Source organism: Chelonia mydas, chromosome 24, assembly GCF_015237465.2.
Source record: "Chelonia mydas isolate rCheMyd1 chromosome 24, rCheMyd1.pri.v2, whole genome shotgun sequence".
Classification (NCBI taxonomy): Eukaryota; Metazoa; Chordata; order Testudines; family Cheloniidae; genus Chelonia; species Chelonia mydas.
The window spans coordinates 18,147,755-18,165,415 of NC_051264.2; the positions used below are offsets into that span (position 1 = coordinate 18,147,755).

Below are 17,661 nucleotides of genomic sequence, written 5' to 3' on the forward strand. Positions count from 1 at the left end.
ACCCTGGGAATTTGAGGCTCTCTATGCCCCAGTGCATCATGGGAATTTGGGGGTGCTGGCACCATGGTCAACCCGGGGAATTTGGGGATCTCCATGCCCCAGTGCATTCTGGGAAGTTCGGGCTCTGAACACCCCAGTGCACTCTGGGAATATGGGGGCGCTCCACCCCCCGGTGCATCATGGGAATCTGGGGTGGTGGATGCCTCGGTGGGCGCTGGGAACGCGGACTCTCCATGCCCCGGTGCACCCTGGGATATCAGGGTGGGGCGCCTCCCGCAGGAGCCTGCAGCTGCCCCTGAATTGCCTCGCCCCCTCATTGGAGATGCTTTCCCGGCGGACTGCGCATGCGCATGACTCTAGCCCCTCACCACCACCAAGAAGTATCACGCGTGCGCAGGCCTTTAGTCGTAGCATCGTTGCCGCGACGCATTGAGTGGAACTTATACGCATGCGCATCATCGGGCCCAGTGGCACACGTTCTATGTCGCGCGTGCGCAGTCCACTTTGCCACGCGCCTGTCTCAACGTGTATGCGCACGCACCTGCCGGAGTCGCGCGACGGTGGGGACAGAAGGACCCCGCGTCCCTCTGTCTTTTGGGTTGCCCTGATGAATGCCTGAGTAAAATTACACATATCCGGGGTCAGGGTTGGGGGGAGGGAGCACAGATGGGGGTAAGAGGGGAAGGGAAGGGAGCAGTCCCGGGGGCCGGGAGTTTGGGTCAGGCGCAGGTAGGGGCAGCCCCACCGGAAACGGAGGGGTCCTGGCTGGGTGGGCATCGGAAACAGGAAGGCGAGGGAGGAGGAGAGAGAAAGAGAGAGAGAGAGAGGTGTCCGTGGGGGAGGGGTGGCTGAGGGGGGTTTCCATGGGGGGAGGGGTGGCCGAGGGGGGTCTCTGTGGGGGGAGGCTGGGAGGGGTCCGGGGGGGAGGGGTGGCTGAGGGGGGTCTCCATGGGGGGAGGCTGGGAGGGGTTTCCATCGGGGGAGGGGTGGCTGAGGGGGGTCTCCATGGGGGGAGGCTGGGAGGGGTTTCCATCGGGGGAGGGGTGGCTGAGGGGGGTCTCCATGGGGGGAGGCTGAGGGGGGTTTCCATGGGGGGAGGGGTGGCTGAGGGGGGTTTCCATGGGGGGAGGCTGGGAGGGGTTTCCATGGGGGGAGGGGTGGCTGAGGGGGGTTTCCATGGGGGGAGGGGTGGCCGAGGGGGGTCTCTGTGGGGGGAGGCTGGGAGGGGTCCGTGGCTGAGGGGGGTCTCCATGGGGGGAGGCTGGGAGGGGTTTCCATGGGGGGAGGGGTGGCTGGGAGGGGTTTCCATGGGGGGAGGCTGGGAGGGGTCCGTGGGGGGAGGGGTGGCTGAGGGGGGTTTCCATGGGGGGAGGGGTGGCTGAGGGGGGTCTCCATGGGGGGAGGCTGGGACTGGTCCGTGGGGGGAGGGGTGGCCGAGGGGGGTCTCCGTGGGGGGAGGCTGGGACTGGTCCGTGGGGGGAGGGGAGGCTGAGAGGGGTCTCCATGGGGGGAGGGGTGGCCGAGGGGTCCCTGGTGCGGGGGAGGCTGAGGGGGTCCACAGGGATCTGGCTTTGTGAGGAGAGGGTTGAGGGGCTTTGGGAGGCTGCACATGAGGGTTGTGAGAAAGGGGCCATGGGGAGAGGTAGCTTTGTGTTGTGGCGGGAGGGTTGGGGGCTCTACTTGAAGGTGGCGAAGGACTCCATGAGAGGGGGATTTAGACAGCGAGCACTCCATAGGGGGTGGGAAGAGGCGGGGTCCATGGGAAGAATTGAGGGGAGTTTGAGGGCTCCATGTGTGGGGAGGGAGAGGGATCTGTAGGGGGGAAAGAAGTTGGGGGGGCCTCCATGGGGAGGGGAAGCCTGGGGGGAGGAGTCCACAGGCAGTAGTGGCTTCATGTGGGGAGCCTTTGGAGTACGTGGGGAGTGAGGGAGCCTGCATGGGGGGGACAGCTGGGAGCTGCATAGAGAGAGGGTTGGACAGGACGGGGCTCCTTGGGGGGAGCGACGGGAGGAAATGCATGGGGTTGGTGGAGCAAGGGGCCAAGACACTGCAGCGAGGGGCCCTGTGGGAAGCTGAGGTGCTTCATGGGGAGGGGCAAAGAAACCTAGAGTGGAAAAAACCATGGGGCTGATCCGGGGCGGCAGGGAGGGGGCTGAATAGGGGCTTAGATGGGCCTGTGGGTCTGAGCTGGGGGGGACAGGAAGGGGGTGGGATATGGAGCTAGCTGGCCCCACGGGGCTGATCCGGGGGGAGGGTGTGCTCTCACACAACTCACCCCTCCCCTCGCAGAGAGAAGATGTCTGAAGTCGCAGCAGAGAAGCAGCCCCTGGCTGAACCGCTCCCGCAGGAGATCCCAGCACGGCCTGCACTCCCTGCCAAGCAGGAGGCTGCCCCAGCCCGGACACGGTGCCCCAGCTCCGACCTGGAACCGATCTGCATTGAGGACGAACCCGCCCAGCCCAGTCCCAAGGGGAAGGTCAAGGCCTCTTCCAGCAATAGCCCTGTCTGTGAGTACCGGGGGTGGTCATGGCCTTTCCCTGCGTCTGTTCTCTAGGGCTTTAAATGCCACAGCGCTGGGGCTCCCGGCCCTTCCCTTGGGGAACTGCACCCCAGCTTCCAGTCCCCCCAGTGCCCGGGCTCCCGGTCCTTCCCTAAGGGCGGGGAGCTCCATTCCCTCTCCCCACCGCCGGGGCATGCAGATCAGAGGCGTTAGGGATCCCGGCAGCAGAGGGTGGCGTGGGGAGCCCAGACTGGGCAGGGAGTTGCAGGTGGGGGTCAGCCCAGGCTGGAGCCTTGAGCTCTCCCTCCTTCCCCTTGCCCTCAGATCGCCTGGGTTCCAACCAGTGCTTCCACTGCCTGATCACCTTCCCGGACGAGAAGTTCAAGGAGCGGCATATGAAGCGGGAGCACCCCGAGGACTTTGTGCAGGAGAATCTGCGCGACGCCCTCTTCGTCTGCTTCATCTGCAGCAAGCCCTTCGAGAGCTCCCGCGCCCTCATCTGCCACCAGCGCGGGCACGCCCCCGCCCCGCCCCCTGACTGCCCTGACTGCCTGCGCCCCGCCTTCGAGTGCCCCGACTGCGGCCGCCGCTTCGGCCAGCTGGTCAGCTACCAGCGTCACCGGCTGGGCCACGCCGCCGGCCGCAGCCTGCCCCACCAGTGCCCCGACTGCGGCAAGAGCTTCCGCCAGCTCTCCAACCTGCGCCGCCACCAGGCCTCCCACCAGCGCCCCCTGGAGCTGCTGCCCTCCCGCCCCTACTCCTGCACGGAGTGCGGCGAGAGCTTCGCCCAGGAGGCCGGCCTGCACGAACACTACATCCGGCACGCCCGCGGCGAGCTCTAGCTCCCCCTCCAGCCCCAGTGGGGAGAGCTGGGACTGCAGCAGACTGCCCCCCTCTTCTGCCACCGAGCCCTCTCCGGGCGCTGGGACAGCCGGCCGCCTGGCAGGAAGTCGAGCTAGAATGGGACTGGAAGGACTTTGATGGGACTGAGTAGATTGGATGGAGCAGGACATGGGGCCTTTCCCCCCTCGAGGGCGCCAGCTCCCATCCGGCCCCAAGGCAGGGAATTGGCTAGCTCAGGGGGGCGGGGAATGGGGCACGGGACCTGTCCACTCTAGGGAGCGCGGTCTCCTATCCGGTCCCAGGGCGGGAGGGCTAGCTGGCTCAGGGGGCTGCAGAGATCAGGCTGTACCTCTGAAACGCCTCCCCCTCCCCCCTGTGTCAGTGTGCGACACGCACACCCCACGGCATCTCTCTCCACACACCCTGCTCTTCCTCCCATAAGCGCCTCGCGCCTCCCCTGCAGCCGAGCTCCAAGCGCTCCGCGGCACCGGCCGTCACTCCCTAGCCCGGGTGGAGTCTGCAGTGCCCCCCACTGAAGTCCTGGCGGGAGAGGACCTAACCCAAACATGTCCTCTTTCTGTGCTTGGGGCGGGGGGGTGCTTTCCAGAGCCCGTGTGTCGGATCCCTGGGCCATTATCTTGCAGTGTGGCATGATCTCTCTGACTTCCCAAGTGTAGCTGGACCCAGATCTTGTCCTGATACAGCCGTGTCAGCGCGGGGGTGATTTTTACCCTGCTATAGTTATCCCAGTGCAGCCCCTGGCACGGAGGCACTTACTCCAGTACAAAGGGCCGTTATGCCAGTGGGTGGGCACCAGGCTAACCAGTATAACTGTCCAGTGTTGCAGGGGTCACAGACCTGATGCCAGGGGCACTTGCCTGCTCCCCAAGGGGGCGTCCATCTTCACTACATGCTTTGGGGCGGAGCTGGGCAGCCATGGGAAGGAAGCTTTCGGCGGCAGTTCGGAGCGGAAGGGGGGAGACTTCGGGTGGTGAAAAGAGCCGGGCTCCCCCACCAGGCTGCAGGGGCACTGGGGTGAGGGGAAGGTCCTATTTTTCATATGGAAACAATAAAGTGTTGGAAGCTGAGCACAGGACAGGGTGTCTGTCTCCTGGGGCGGGCTGGAGCTGGGCAGGTCTGGCCGCAGGGCAGGGGAAGGCTACAAGCAGGCATGTGCACGTAGCCCCAGGGCTGGGGGAATTGGAAAGGCTCTGCCTTCCGCTGCTGGGGACGCGGGGGAACCGCAAAGTCTGATTTCAAAATCAGAGGAAGGGGAATGGGCCAGGGCGCTGGCCCCGGGGCAGGAGGCTGGGATGCAGCAAGAACTCAAGGGTTCTAGTTCCCAGCTGTGAGCTCTGCCCCACAATGGGGTGGGGGCGGTGACACAGGGGCTGTGGCACCAGGACCCTGCTCAGCTGATCAGTGGTGTTGGGACAATGGCCTCAGCTGCTCAGGGATGTGGGTTGGTCCAGGACGCAGCTTCACTTCCTGTCACAAAGTGCTCCCTCCCCCCCCATCTCAGCTGCAGCAAATCAAAATGTTCCATCAGGCCCAGCCTTGCCCCCTACCCCCCCACTCTATGGGTGCCCATCAATCCCAGCCCTGCCCCACCAGCTCTGCTGGTGCCCCTTCATCTGGCCCTCCAGGTGACCCATCTTCTACCCCTCTAAATAAAAATCTCAGGGCGGTTTGTTTTCCGTTCTTGACAATGTACCAATCCCAGGTTTAGTCTCATTGCCTCCGCTGCTCCCCACGGCCCATGGGGCTGAAACTGTCCCCCCACAATCTGGGGGACCTCCGGGCTGTGACTCCAGCTTCTCCCACCCTGTATCTCTGGAGCTGCAGCCCCAGGGCTCGGATGCTCCCAGGCTTTGCGCGGACGGGCCCTGGGCCCCTCCATAACCCTGAGGGTGGGTTTCATGGCTTGGTCACTGCACCTGGCCCTGCTGCTGCCCCCACAGGCCCTGCCCTTGCACTGGGTCCAGAGGGCAGGGGGGCCTCGGTCCCGAAGCGCTATATAGGACCATGGGCTTCCTGTAGGGCCCAGGCCCTGAATGAGACCCCACAGAGTGACAAGCCCTAGGCCCCAACCCCCTCAGTCCCTCCTCCTCCCTTTGGGGGCATGGGGCAGCCCAGAGGGCGCCTTGGCCATGGGGTGGGCAGCCAGCAGAACAGTGACAAGCTAGGAGGGGCCAGCAGTGGGTGGCTCAGTCACTGGATCTTCAGCCCCATGTCTTGCCCCACAGTCCCATCCAGCCTCCCTCCCCCATAAAGCGGCTTGGCCAGGGCCATCCCTAGCCACCGTCTCCCAGGGCAGATCCTGGACCAGCGGTGGGGTGGGGGGCTGGCTGGAATCCTGGGATTGGGCAGCGGGGAGGGGAGAGACGAATTAGACCCACAGCCTAGGATGTCCCACCTGGGGCCAGATGGGAGCCAGCGCCCCCTAGAGGGGAAAGGACCCCTGTCCTGCACCTAGAGCTGGTGCTTCAGGGCCCCAGGTGCACATATTCCCCCGCCCCCCAGGGGGCAGTCTCTCCACACCTGAGGGGTGCTCTCTCTCACACCCCCCCCCAACCACATGCATGCTGGGTGCTGTAGTTCTTAGTGGAGAAATGACCAAACGAAATGCAGTCTGGGAGTTGAAGTTCTTGCAGAGGAGCAGAGGCCGGGTGAGCGGCACGTTGGGAGTTGCAGTTCTCAGCCCAGAACAATGCCCAGCCAGGTGCATGCTGGGAGTTGTAGTTCTCAGTGAAGCCAGGGGCCACAGCCGTTCACAGTCTTGGCTCTGACATCACCACAGGGCCCCGGGCCCTCCCAGCCCTGCATAAAATGCCACACACAACGCTGCGGCTGTCACGGGCAGGGTATCCCCGCCACAGGGCAGGCCTGCCCGCTGTCGTCACCCCCCTGACCACCGGCTTGGCAGGGGGGCGGCCAGGTGCAGCGTCCCCACCGCTGTCGCCCATCAGCAGGGCGATGCCGTGACGATGTCACAGTGGAACCACAGGCCCAACCATCCTGGGAGGCAGTCCCCCTCCTCCCCACGCTCCTGCCCCAGCCCTGCCGCTGCTGCCAGGTGTCCCCCCAACTTGCGCCCCCCAGCACAGGCCAGACAGACCAACAGACACCGGCGCAGGGGACAGAGTATGGCAGAGATACAGAATCACTTTTATTATTAAACAAGGTCCCCACCCCACCCCACCCCACCCCACCCCACCCCCCAAGCTATTTCAATGAGCTTGTTAATATTCATCGATCTGCTGATGGCTCGCCCCCTCACAACCCGCTCTCTCCAAGGCGAAGCAGACAGGGAGTGCAGGCGGGAACTGTCCCACCCGAAACCCTGGGGGCACTGAGTTCCAAACACGCCCGGGGCTAGTGGAAGGGGCACCTGAGTGGCTGCCGGCCTAATCTGCGTGGGGCAGAGGGGCAGGAAATGAGTGATGGGGCCTTTCCCCACTGCTGCCCTCAAGGGAGGGGAAAGGGAGGCCGGGGCCCTCCAGCTCCGCAATCTTGCAGCCCCAAGGGTGAGTCGAGATTGCCAGGTCTAAGCCCCTAATGGGGCTCCCCTCTCTGAGGTCTGGGGGGCAGGTTGGGAGGGATGATAACAGGCCCCGCTCTGGCGGGGAGGCAAAGATGGGGCCAGGCTGGCTGGGGCCCTGGTTAGATTCACTTGAATCTACAAATCAACTAGAATAAAGGAAGGGGAGGAGAGGGTCCCCTGCCCCCATTTCTGTCTCAGAGGCTCAGGACCCCAGATCCCATCACTGCCACCAACCCCCAGCCTGCAGAAACCACTGCAAACATCACCCAACCCACGGATCCCACTGCACCCACCCTCCTCTCTCCTACTCCCACAGATCCTACGGCAACCACCAATCCTCATCTGGTGGTGGATCCCACCACAACCACCATTCTGGCTCTCTCATATCCTCCCACAGATCCCCAACCAGCCACCATCCAACCCACAAATCCCACCGCAACCACCAACCCCCAGCCTGTGGAACCCACTGCCGCCACCTTCCAACCCACAGATCACACCACTGCCACCCTCCATCTCACTCCCACCTTCCCCACCCCCAGCCCCACAGCAAGGTAGGGGGCTACAGCTCCCCTCGGGCATGCAGCATGTAGTGCTCATGCAGATCCGCCACCAAGCCGAACTCGCCCGGGCACTCGGTGCAGTGGTAAGGTCCGTCTGCCCCCTCGGTGTCCCGGGCGCCATTGGCCTCGCGGGGTGGGGCGGGGGGCCCCTTGTTGCGGGGAGGGGCTGGGGGGCTGCGGCGCCAGCCATGTTCACAGCGGTGAGCCTCCAGGGAGGCAGGCGAGGCGAAGCCCAGGCCACATTCAGCGCAGATGTAGTGGAAGGCTCCAGCTCGGGGCGAGGGGGGCACAGGCCTGGCATCACGGCCCTCTGGGTCCCCAGCAGAGGGTGGGGCCGGCCGGGGTGGGGGTGGCTTGGAGGAGGTGTGCGGCCGCTTCCGGCCCACGTGGTAGCTGCGATGGACCTTCAGGGCCCGCGAGGTGCCGAAGCCGCGCCCGCACTCGGGGCATTCGTGCCACTCGGGGCTGGGGGTCTGCGGGGAGCCCAAGCGACCCTGGCCAGCATCCCCCTCCTCTGCCGCCACCTCCTGCTGGGGCTCCGATACTGCTGACCTCAGCTCCTTGCTCCTGGGACCTAGAGAGAGATGGGGTGGGGGGCGGGGGGGTGTCAGCAAACTGTCCCTGATCCACAGGGGCCACAGCCTTCGGGCAGCCCCAGAACACACACCCCAGCACCCCCCAACCCTAGAGAAGGGGCTGACCTGCATGGCCTATCCAGCCCTGAGCCTGTCTGCTGGGCTGCCGGACAGGGGTCTGGCTAGTAGAAATACTCGGCTGAATCTCTGTCGGAGGAGAACCCAGGAGTCCTGGCTCCCATCTCCACTTGCTCCAACCACCAGACCCCACTCCCCTCCCAGAGCTGCACAGAGAACCCAGGAGTCCTGGCTCCCAGCTCCACAGCGTGAGATGACCGGCCCTAGGCAGAGCCGCCCACCTACCTGGGTACCCATTGGCAGAGGGTGTGGATGGACGGCTCTCTCCAGAGGACACTGAGGTTGCTTCCGATTCATCCTCTTCCTCCTGCACCGTGGAGACGCCTGCAACATCCACTGCAGGTGAGAGGCTGCCTTTTCCCACCCACCCAACCAACCCACTGGCGGTGCCCCTCAACGCCAACCCACAGCCCCGGGCTCCCCACAGCTCTGCCGGTGCCCCTCAGGCCCTGAGCTATCGGCGTGTTCCCCAGAGCCCCTTGTTCTGGGAAGCATGAGATTACGCACAGGTAGGATGCAGCTAATCCCCCTTCTCCCCACAGACTCAGGCAGCTACTCAGGGAGCACAGAGGGTTAATGGCACCAAAGAGCTACACACACCAAGCAAACCCTGGGCTCTACCCCTTCCAGCATAGGGACCAATCAAAAGAAAGCTGGGGAAAGGGGCGGAGACAAAGACCTATTAAGGTGCACAGCATTCACCTAGTGCTGAGATGTGGCCCCTCTGGGGTGGGACATGGTGCGTGTTTAACCACCACACCGCACGGTAATTTAGGACCGAAAACAAAGGACTGAAGCCCAAGACACACACGGACACACACGGACCCAGCATCACCCTGGGTTGAACGGCAGATTTCTCACCCCAGTCATGACCAGTCCTGTTTAGCATGAGAGGTTGTCCAATCACAGCAGACTGGGCCCCTCTCCTCTGTGCGACCACCTCCCAGCAGCTCAGGACCACAGGAAGGGGGAATTCCAACCCCATTATGCTTTGGGACTAGCATTATATTGACCAGGAGACAGGGAATTCCAAGCCCACAAGGCACTGGGCCTGATGTTATAAAGACCGGTGGGGTGGAGTGCGAATCCCAGCCCTCACAACGCCCCTCCCCACTAAGCCACCCCACCAGCAGCTGCCCTGCCCTCACCAGTTGAGGTCCCATCCTCCTCCTCGAAGATCACGTCTTCGCTCCCCCCCACGTCCGTGTGCTTGTGTGTTTCAGACATCATCCCTCGGCGATCAGCCTGGCTTGGGTGAGAGCCTCGCTCGTGGAGTCCCTGCTCTGTCACAGGGGAGCCGACCCCCCAATGCGCCACAATCCCACAATGCACCGGGGCTATACAGATTAGGAGAAATGTGAGGATCCAAACCTACCTTGCACTGGAGCTATAAGGACCAAGGGGTGGAGGACACTGCCTCAATGGGCTGGGGCTATATGGACCAGGGGGTGCGGGTCCCATCCCATAATGCACCAGGCTGGGGCTATATGGACCGGGGGAGGAGTTTCCCATCCCACAATGCACCGGGCTGGGGCAATATGGACCGGGGGAGGAGGGTCCCATCGCACAATGCACCGGGGTGAGACTATATGGACCGGGGGAGGAGTTTCCCATCCCACAATGCACCGGGCTGGGGCTATATGGACCGGGGGAGGAGGAGGGTCCCATCCCACAATGCACCGGGGTGAGACTATATGGACCGGGGGAGGAGTTTCCCATCCCACAATGCACCGGGCTGGGGCTATATGGACCGGGGGAGGAGGGTCCCATCCCACAATGCACCGGGCTGGGGCTATATGGACTGGGGGAGGAGAGTCCCATCCCACAATGCACCGGGCTGGGGCTATATGGACCGGGGGAGGAGTTTCCCATCCCACAATGCACCGGGCTGGGGCTATATGGACCGGGGGGGGGGGTCGAGGGGTCCGACCCCACAATGTACGGGGGTGCTGTGTCCCGGGGGGAGGGGCAGGAGGCCCGCCCTATCCCGCCATGCACCGCGTCGCCCGTCGCTCACCGGCTCCTCCGGGCCTGACCCGGTCCCGTCTGGCCGCCGCGGCAGGACCGAGCTGCGCAGGCGCAGTGGGAGCGAGGCGAGGGGCGGGGCTCCGGCAGCGCCTCCGACGTGGGTCTTTGCGCGTGCGCGGGCCTCCCATTTACGTCTACGCCCCGGGCGCAAGGCGTTGCGCATGCGCAATGATGAGGGGAGTCGAACTTTGGGGCTTTGCGCACGCGAAGTCTCTCCTGAGTCGACGCGCCTGCGCCGTGTGGAGGAGGTGAAGAAGGGGCGACTTGGTCCCGCTGGAGGGTTCTGCGCATGCGCGACGGAGTATGCCATTTTACCGTTGCTGTGGAGGGAATAATCCCTATTCCCCCGCCCCCAGCTAGGGCTGATACTTGGTATGGTCCAGATCTGGGCTCTCGTGCAATGCACCACTGGGGGTGCAAAGGACCGGTCCATAAACTAGGGGGAGCTGGTGCAACGCACGGCGGTGCAGTGGACCAGTCCGTAAACTAGGGGGAGCTGGTGCAACGCACGGCGGTGCAATGGACCAGTCTGTAAACTAGGGGAGCTGGTGCAACGCACGGCGGTGCAGTGGACCAGTCTGTAAACTAGGAGAGCTGGTGCAACGCACGGCGGTGCAGTGGACCAGTCTGTAAACTAGGGGAGCTGGTGCAACGCACGGCGGTGCAGTGGACCAGTCTGTAAACTAGGGGAGCTGGTGCAACGCACGGCGGTGCAGTGGACCAGTCTGTAAACTAGGGGAGCTGGTGCAACGCACGGCGGTGCAGTGGACCAGTCTGTAAACTAGGGGAGCTGGTGCAACGCACGGCGGTGCAGTGGACCAGTCTGTAAACTAGGGGAGCTGGTGCAACGCACGGCGGTGCAGTGGACCAGTCTGTAAACTAGGGGAGCTGGTGCAACGCACGGCGGTGCAGTGGACCAGTCTGTAAACTAGGGGAGCTGGTGCAACGCACGGCGGTGCAGTGGACCAGTCTGTAAACTAGGGGAGCTGGTGCAACGCACGGCGGTGCAGTGGACCAGTCTGTAAACTAGGGGAGCTGGTGCAACGCACGGCGGTGCAATGGACCAGTCCGTAAACTAGGGGAGCTGGTGCAACGCACGGCGGTGCAATGGACCAGTCTGTAAACTAGGGGAGCTGGTGCAACGCACGGCGGTGCAGTGGACCAGTCTGTAAACTAGGGGAGCTGGTGCAACGCACGGCGGTGCAGTGGACCAGTCTGTAAACTAGGGGAGCTGGTGCAATGCATGGCGGTGCAGTGGACCAGTCTGTAAACTAGGGGAGCTGGTGCAACGGACCAGTCTGTAAACTAGGGGAGCTGGTGCAACGCACGGCGGTGCAATGGACCAGTCCGTAAACTAGGGGAGCTGGTGCAACGCACGGCGGTGCAATGGACCAGTCCGTAAACTAGGGGAGCTGGTGCAACGCATGGTGGTGCAATGGACCAGTCTGTAAACTAGGGGAGCTGGTGCAACGCATGGTGGTGCAATGGACCAGTCTGTAAACTAGGGGAGCTGGTGCAACGCATGGCGGTGCAATGGACCAGTCTGTAAACTAGGTGGAGCTGGTGCTGCAATGGACCAGTCTGTAAACTAGGGGGAGCTGGTGCATGGATCCCAAGTGCTCACAGCGGAGAATGCCACATTCCAGGGGCCTGTGATGCGCTGGCAGGGTGGGAGGCGGGCGCCTGCTTGGGGGCACGACGTGCCATGAGCGAGCTGGCTGGGTGGCAAAGGGCCCTGCGCCCTGGCCTGCCATGCCTCAGGCAGGAGCTGGGATCATAGAATCATAGAATCATAGTGTGACGAAGTGGGACTGTTCTTAATGTTTCCTCTGAATAGTGTGGGGGGTGCCTCAGTTTCCCCTATGCAGTTCTTAAGTATCTAGGAGGTGGGATAAGGGTGTGTGATCATTGCAGAGCCCTAGAGGGCAGGTGTGTGCAGGGGTCTGGACACAGAGAATGGCTGACACCCTGTTTCCTGGCAACTGATGGCCTGGGACCTTCCCCCCTGCAAGGTGAGAGCTAAAGGGTTGGAGAACAAAGGAATCAGGTGACCTCCTGGCCCAGGAAAGGAACAAAGCCCAGGGGAGGAGGGGCTGGAGGGAGTTTCAGTTTGGGGCTGGCTGGGACATGGAGTGAAGGGCAGACTTGGTTGTCTGACTCACTGCCCCCCAAAATGGACCCAGCCGAGGGGTCCTGTTCTCTGCACCTGCAAGCTCTGTTTTAGACCATGTTCCTGTCATCTAATAAACCTCTGTTTTACTGTCTGGCTGAGAGTCACGTCTGACTGCGAAGTTGGGGTGCAGGACCCTCTGACTTCCCCAGGAGCCCGCCTGGGTGGACTCGCTGTGGGAAGCGCACGGAGGGGCAGAGGATGCTGAATGCTCCGAGGTCAGACCCAGGAAGGTGGAAGCTGGGTGAGGTGTGTGCCCTGCAGACAGGCTGCTCCCAGAAAGGCGACTTCCCCAGAGTCCTGACTGGCTTCATGGGGAGCAGTTCCAGAGCATCGCCCAGGGACTCCGTGACAACTGGTGGCAGCGGTGGGATCTACTGCACCCCGTGGATGGCGCTTCCTGCAGTAAGTGACTGGGGAGCAGTAAAACGAAGGGGGATTGTCGAGGACCAGGCGTGCTGAAGGCTCAGAGAGGAGCGGTTTCAGGGGGCGGTAAACCCCTGGGAGTGTGTGACCGGCGAGAAGGACTGTGCAGTAATGGGGTCCCCCTGGGGACTGCAGTGAGCAGGCTCAGGGGTGGAGGAGCCTGCGGCTTGGCCCTGGGAGAGAGAAGGACTTTTGCAGTAACAGGGTCCCCCGGGGGATTGAAGCGAGCGGTCCCGGGGGGGAGGAGTCTGCGGCTCGACCCTGGCAAAGAGGTGGTGACCTCGAAAAAGCTGGCATACTTGGGGTTCTCCCTGGAAACCGTGGGGAGCTGAGAGCACACAGGTTTGTGAGTCCACAACACCGTGGGAAGAGTGGAGTGATGGCCTGTCACTGTCTCCTTAAGAAGGACATTGTAACCCTGTGCAGAAAGAGAGGGTTGAGCACTGGAAAGTTCACCAAGGCACAGTTAATCGTGCAGCTGGAGGAGGATGACCGCTCTAAGGAACAGGTTCCTGACCCAAATGGGGCTATAGCAGGATCTGGGAGCAGCTGGAGTGGGAGCCAGGCATCCCCAAGACTCCTGTCCCCGACCAGACGGGGGTCTTCACGATCGGGTTCCCCATCGGGGGATCAGAGATGGACGGGATTGGAGCTGAGTCCGAGAGAGCAAGAGGACTGTGAGAGACAGCGAGAGCCCGAGAAAGAGCTGCAGAAGCAGCAGCAGCATGAACTGGCGGTGGGGGAGCGGAGAGGCCTAGGGGACCCCCCAGGGGTGAGTGGGGATAGACTCCGGGGGGCCAGTTCCGCAGAGAACCTCGAGACTCAATTGCTGCCCCTGGTTAAGGAGGGAGGGATGTGGATGCCCACCTCACTGCCTTTGAGCAGGCTGGCGATTTGAACCAGGGGGACCCTGCGGAAAAGCCCTGGTGTCTAGCTCCCTTGCTGGGTCCCAAGGCCGTAGACTCCGTCAGCCAGATGGGTGGGGAGGTGGACAGGCTTCCACTCCTGACCCCAACCTATATGTCTGTGTGGAGTTTCCTGGGGCCAGGCCCCTCGGACCCCCAGTGGGAGCAGAAGGTGATGGTCAATGGGGAGACATTCCTGGGGTGGCGAGGTCCTGGGACAGAGAGAACTGTTGTCAGGCCCCTGGTGGTGCAGCCTCAGATGCTAAGGGGCTGGGTGAGGGTCCCAGGGATGAAGCCCCTCGCCCTGCCTATGGCCCAGATCCCTGTGCAGACCCAGGAGGGGTGGGGCTGGCTGGTTGTTGGGGTGCTCCAGGATACCAGCTGCGAGACCCTGTTGTGGGGTGACTGTGTCTCTTTGGGACAGGATCCAGGCCCTGCTCCGATAATTGCCAAGGGTTTGAATTTGAATCCAGGGAACCAATCGGCGGAGAGGGAAATGGTCAGTGAAAATGCAGATGACCTGGCTGGCAGCGGGGAGGAGCGGCTAGGCTCAGGCTACCTGCCTGCCTGTAACCAGACCCCTGGGGCTCCCCGCCCCCCTTGCACTCTGGAGAGGGGGCTCACACTGGCTCTGATGCAGTGAGGAAAGCAGCGAGCTCGCTGCCTACCCCCACTGGGACAGCAAGGGCAGCGCTGAGCACAGTGGGAGCTGAGACCCCAGCTGAGTGGGGGGAGACACAGGCAGGGCAGGGGATCTGTTGGGAGTGGCAAGGTGCTTGGTAAGGAAAGTCTGGATGAGCCTAGGCAGCCTTGTGAGCTGATGGCTTTGTCTAGTCAGCAGGGTGGGAAGGCGAGGAGAGTGGAAGAGGAGTGTCCCTGGACCTTACCTGTTAGCTGGGTGGAGAAGTGTGACAGGGAAGGAAACGTGCCTGTGTCTGTCAGGGGTATTGACTTGCCTGTGGAGGGAGCTACCCCGGTCTCCAAGTAGTCGTCTGTGACCAGCCTTGTGTGCTGGGACAAGGGGAAAGAGATCCCAAGCTGTGGGTCTGGGAACGGAGAAAGTGTGTCCGGCTCTTCGTTGTCTGTGGAGCAGACAGAAGGGGCCTTTCAGCCTGTGACGGTTGAGGGTCGTGCAGTTGTCTCAGAGCTGGTTCTGGATTCAGCTAAAGCCCAGGAAGGGAAGGGTCCTAAGTTTGGGTCTGCTCGGGAGAATGGCCCTGTAACTAGGTTGCATCCAGTTAGTGTCTATGTAAAATCCCAGAGACCAGACAATTCTGGTGCTTGTGTTTTGCCTGTTGCTAGTGTGTTGTTGGAAAGGGTGGAGCAAATCTGTCTAATCAGGGTGAGATCCAACCAGGGCACAAGGAGAGCATGAAGGTGATGTGATTGTGTTACCTGCTGAGGGTGTGGAAACCTGTGGCAAGAAGGAAAAGATTCCTGAACTTGTGTGTGGCAAAGGGAAGGAGAATGCTTCTGACCTTTTATCTAGGAAGTCTGTAAGTTTGCTTGAAAGGGGATTGTGTAGGAATCCGCCTGATGGGCCAGAGGTGATTCTGGATGTAAGGGAGACCCAGAAAGAGTCTGTTGTTGCTCAGGAAAGTGTTCCTCTAGAGCAAGCCCTAGGTAAAGAGGGTAAGAGCAGAATTTCTGGGAGGGGTGAATTGTTGCATAGAAAGGCCCTAGGGAAAGGAATCCTCATGGAGTCTTTGCAAGCAGTTTACTGCCACTGAAGGGTTTGAAAGTGATTTAATCAAGAAAGTTTCAGTTCCTAACAGCCAGAAATTTTCTGTTGTGAATGGATCCACTGACTGTCCTGTTGAAAGACCCAGTGAGGATAGCTTTGAGAAGGTCTCAGATGAAGTGAAAGCTGTTAAGAAAGTTAAACAGTCCTATAACCAAGTGGCTGTGTTTGGCCAGCTTGTTGGGGAGAAGACCCAATCCCAGTTTGACCTCCTGGGGTTTTGGGGTGGCCAAAGGGCACGGGCCGCAGAAACCTTCCGACATGCGGCCTGCGAGTGCTATCGACCACCCCCGACCTAAGGGAGGGCGTGAAACTGGAAGGGCCTGGTGCAACTCCTACCAAGGACTGGCAGAGATGCTGGGGCATCCATGGGAACGTTGGTGGCTTCGAACTTCCCCAGGTCACCGGCTAAAGTGACCCCGCTCAGTTCGATCTCAAAGGGGGGAGAGATGTGACGAAGTGGGACTGTTCTTAATGTTTCCTCTGAATAGTGTGGGGGGTGCCTCAGTTTCCCCTATGCAGTTCTTAAGTATCTAGGAGGTGGGATAAGGGTGTATGATCATTGCAGAGCCCTAGAGGGCAGGTGTGTGCAGGGGTCTGGACACAGAGAATGGCTGACACCCTGTTTCCTGGCAACTGATGGCCTGGGACCTTCCCCCCTGCAAGGTGAGAGCTAAAGGGTTGGAGAACAAAGGAATCAGGTGACCTCCTGGCCCAGGAAAGGAACAAAGCCCAGGGGAGGAGGGGCTGGAGGGAGTTTCAGTTTGGGGCTGGCTGGGACATGGAGTGAAGGGCAGACTTGGTTGTCTGACTCACTGCCCCCCAAAATGGACCCAGCCGAGGGGTCCTGTTCTCTGCACCTGCAAGCTCTGTTTTAGACCATGTTCCTGTCATCTAATAAACCTCTGTTTTACTGTCTGGCTGAGAGTTACGTCTGACTGCGAAGTTGGGGTGCAGGACCCTCTGGCTTCCCCAGGAGCCCGCCTGGGTGGACTCGCTGTGGGAAGCGCACGGAGGGGCAGAGGATGCTGAATGCTCCGAGGTCAGACCCAGGAAGGTGGAAGCTGGGTGAGGTGTGTGTCCTGCAGACAGGCTGCTCCCAGAAAGGCGACTTCCCCAGAGTCCTGACCGGCTTCGTAGGGAGCAGTTCCAGAGCATCGCCCAGGGACTCCGTGACACATAGAATATCAGGGTTGGAAGAGACCTCAGGAGGTCATCTAGTCCAATCCCCTGCTCAAAGCAGGACCAATCCCCAATTAAATCATCCCAGCCAGGGCTTTGTCAAGCCTGACCTTAAAAACTTCTAAGGAAGGAGATTCTACCACCTCCCTAGGTAACGCATTCCAGTGTTTCACCACCCTCCTAAGTTTTTCCTAATATCCAACCTAAACCTCCCCCACTGCAACTTGAGACCATTACCCCTTAACCTGTCCTCTTCTACCACTGAGAACAGTCTAGAACCATCCTCTCTGGAACCACCTCTCAGGTAGTTGAAAGCAGCTATCAAATCCCCCCTCATTCTTCTCTTCCGCAGACTAAACAATCCCAGTTCCCTCAGGCTCTCCTCATAAGTCATGTGTTCGAGACCCCTAATCATTTTTGTTGCCCTTCGCTGGACTCTCTCCAATTTATCCACATCCTTCTTGTAGTGTGGGGCCCAAAACTGGACACAGTACTCCAGATGAGGCCTCACCAATGTCGAATAGAGGGGAACGATCACGTCCCTCGATCTGCTCGCTATGCCCCTACTTATACATCCCAAAATGCCATTGGCCTTCTTGGCAACAAGGGCACACTGCTGACTCATATCCAGCTTCTCGTCCACTGTCACCCCTAGTTCCTTTTCTGCAGAACTGCTGCCAAGCCATTCGGTCCCTAGTCTGTAGCGGTGCATTGGATTCTTCCGTCCTAAGTGCAGGACCCTGCACTTATCCTTATTGAACCTCATCAGATTTCTTTTGGCCCGATCCTCCAATTTGTCTAGGTCCCTCTGTATCCTATCCCTGCCCTCCAGCGTATCTACCACTCCTCCCAGTTTAGTATCATCTGCAGATTTGCTGAGGGTGCAATCCACACCATCCTCCATTTATGAAGATATTGAACAAAACCGGCCCCAGCACCGACCCCTGGGGCACTCCACTTGACACCGGCTGCCAACTAGACATGGAGCCATTGATCACTCCCCGTTGAGCCCGACAATCTAGCCAACTTTCTACCCACCTTATAGTCCA

The 17,661-nt window shown here is 61.2% G+C and overlaps 2 protein-coding genes across 6 annotated transcripts; one reads left to right on the top strand and one right to left on the bottom strand.

The window, feature by feature from the left end:
- The first annotated feature begins 465 nt into the window (after positions 1-465).
- Positions 466-4,431, top strand: ZNF576 (zinc finger protein 576). 5 transcript variants are annotated; one of them, XM_043535287.1, is made up of 4 exons: positions 735-827; positions 1,965-1,970; positions 2,288-2,507; positions 2,825-4,431. In XM_043535287.1, the coding sequence occupies exons 3-4, from the start codon at positions 2,297-2,299 to the stop codon at positions 3,340-3,342; spliced, it is 729 nt and encodes a 242-aa protein (XP_043391222.1). In that variant the 5' UTR covers positions 735-827; positions 1,965-1,970; positions 2,288-2,296; the 3' UTR covers positions 3,343-4,431. The 5 variants fall into 5 exon arrangements, with proteins under 5 accessions (XP_037738834.1, XP_043391221.1, XP_043391222.1 ...); XM_037882906.2 differs by lacking the exons at positions 735-827; positions 1,965-1,970 and adding an exon at positions 466-619 and having other exon boundaries at positions 2,290-2,507; XM_043535286.1 differs by lacking the exons at positions 735-827; positions 1,965-1,970 and adding an exon at positions 684-729 and having other exon boundaries at positions 2,290-2,507.
- A 2,068-nt stretch (positions 4,432-6,499) lies between these two features.
- LOC119564198 (replication initiator 1) lies at positions 6,500-10,333 on the bottom strand. The gene is made up of 4 exons (XM_037883361.2): positions 10,178-10,333; positions 9,309-9,497; positions 8,386-8,484; positions 6,500-8,021 (listed from the first exon to the last, which is right to left on the bottom strand). The coding sequence occupies exons 1-4, from the start codon at positions 10,314-10,316 to the stop codon at positions 7,447-7,449; spliced, it is 1,002 nt and encodes a 333-aa protein (XP_037739289.2). The 5' UTR covers positions 10,317-10,333; the 3' UTR covers positions 6,500-7,446.
- Between the last annotated feature and the right edge of the window lie 7,328 nt (positions 10,334-17,661).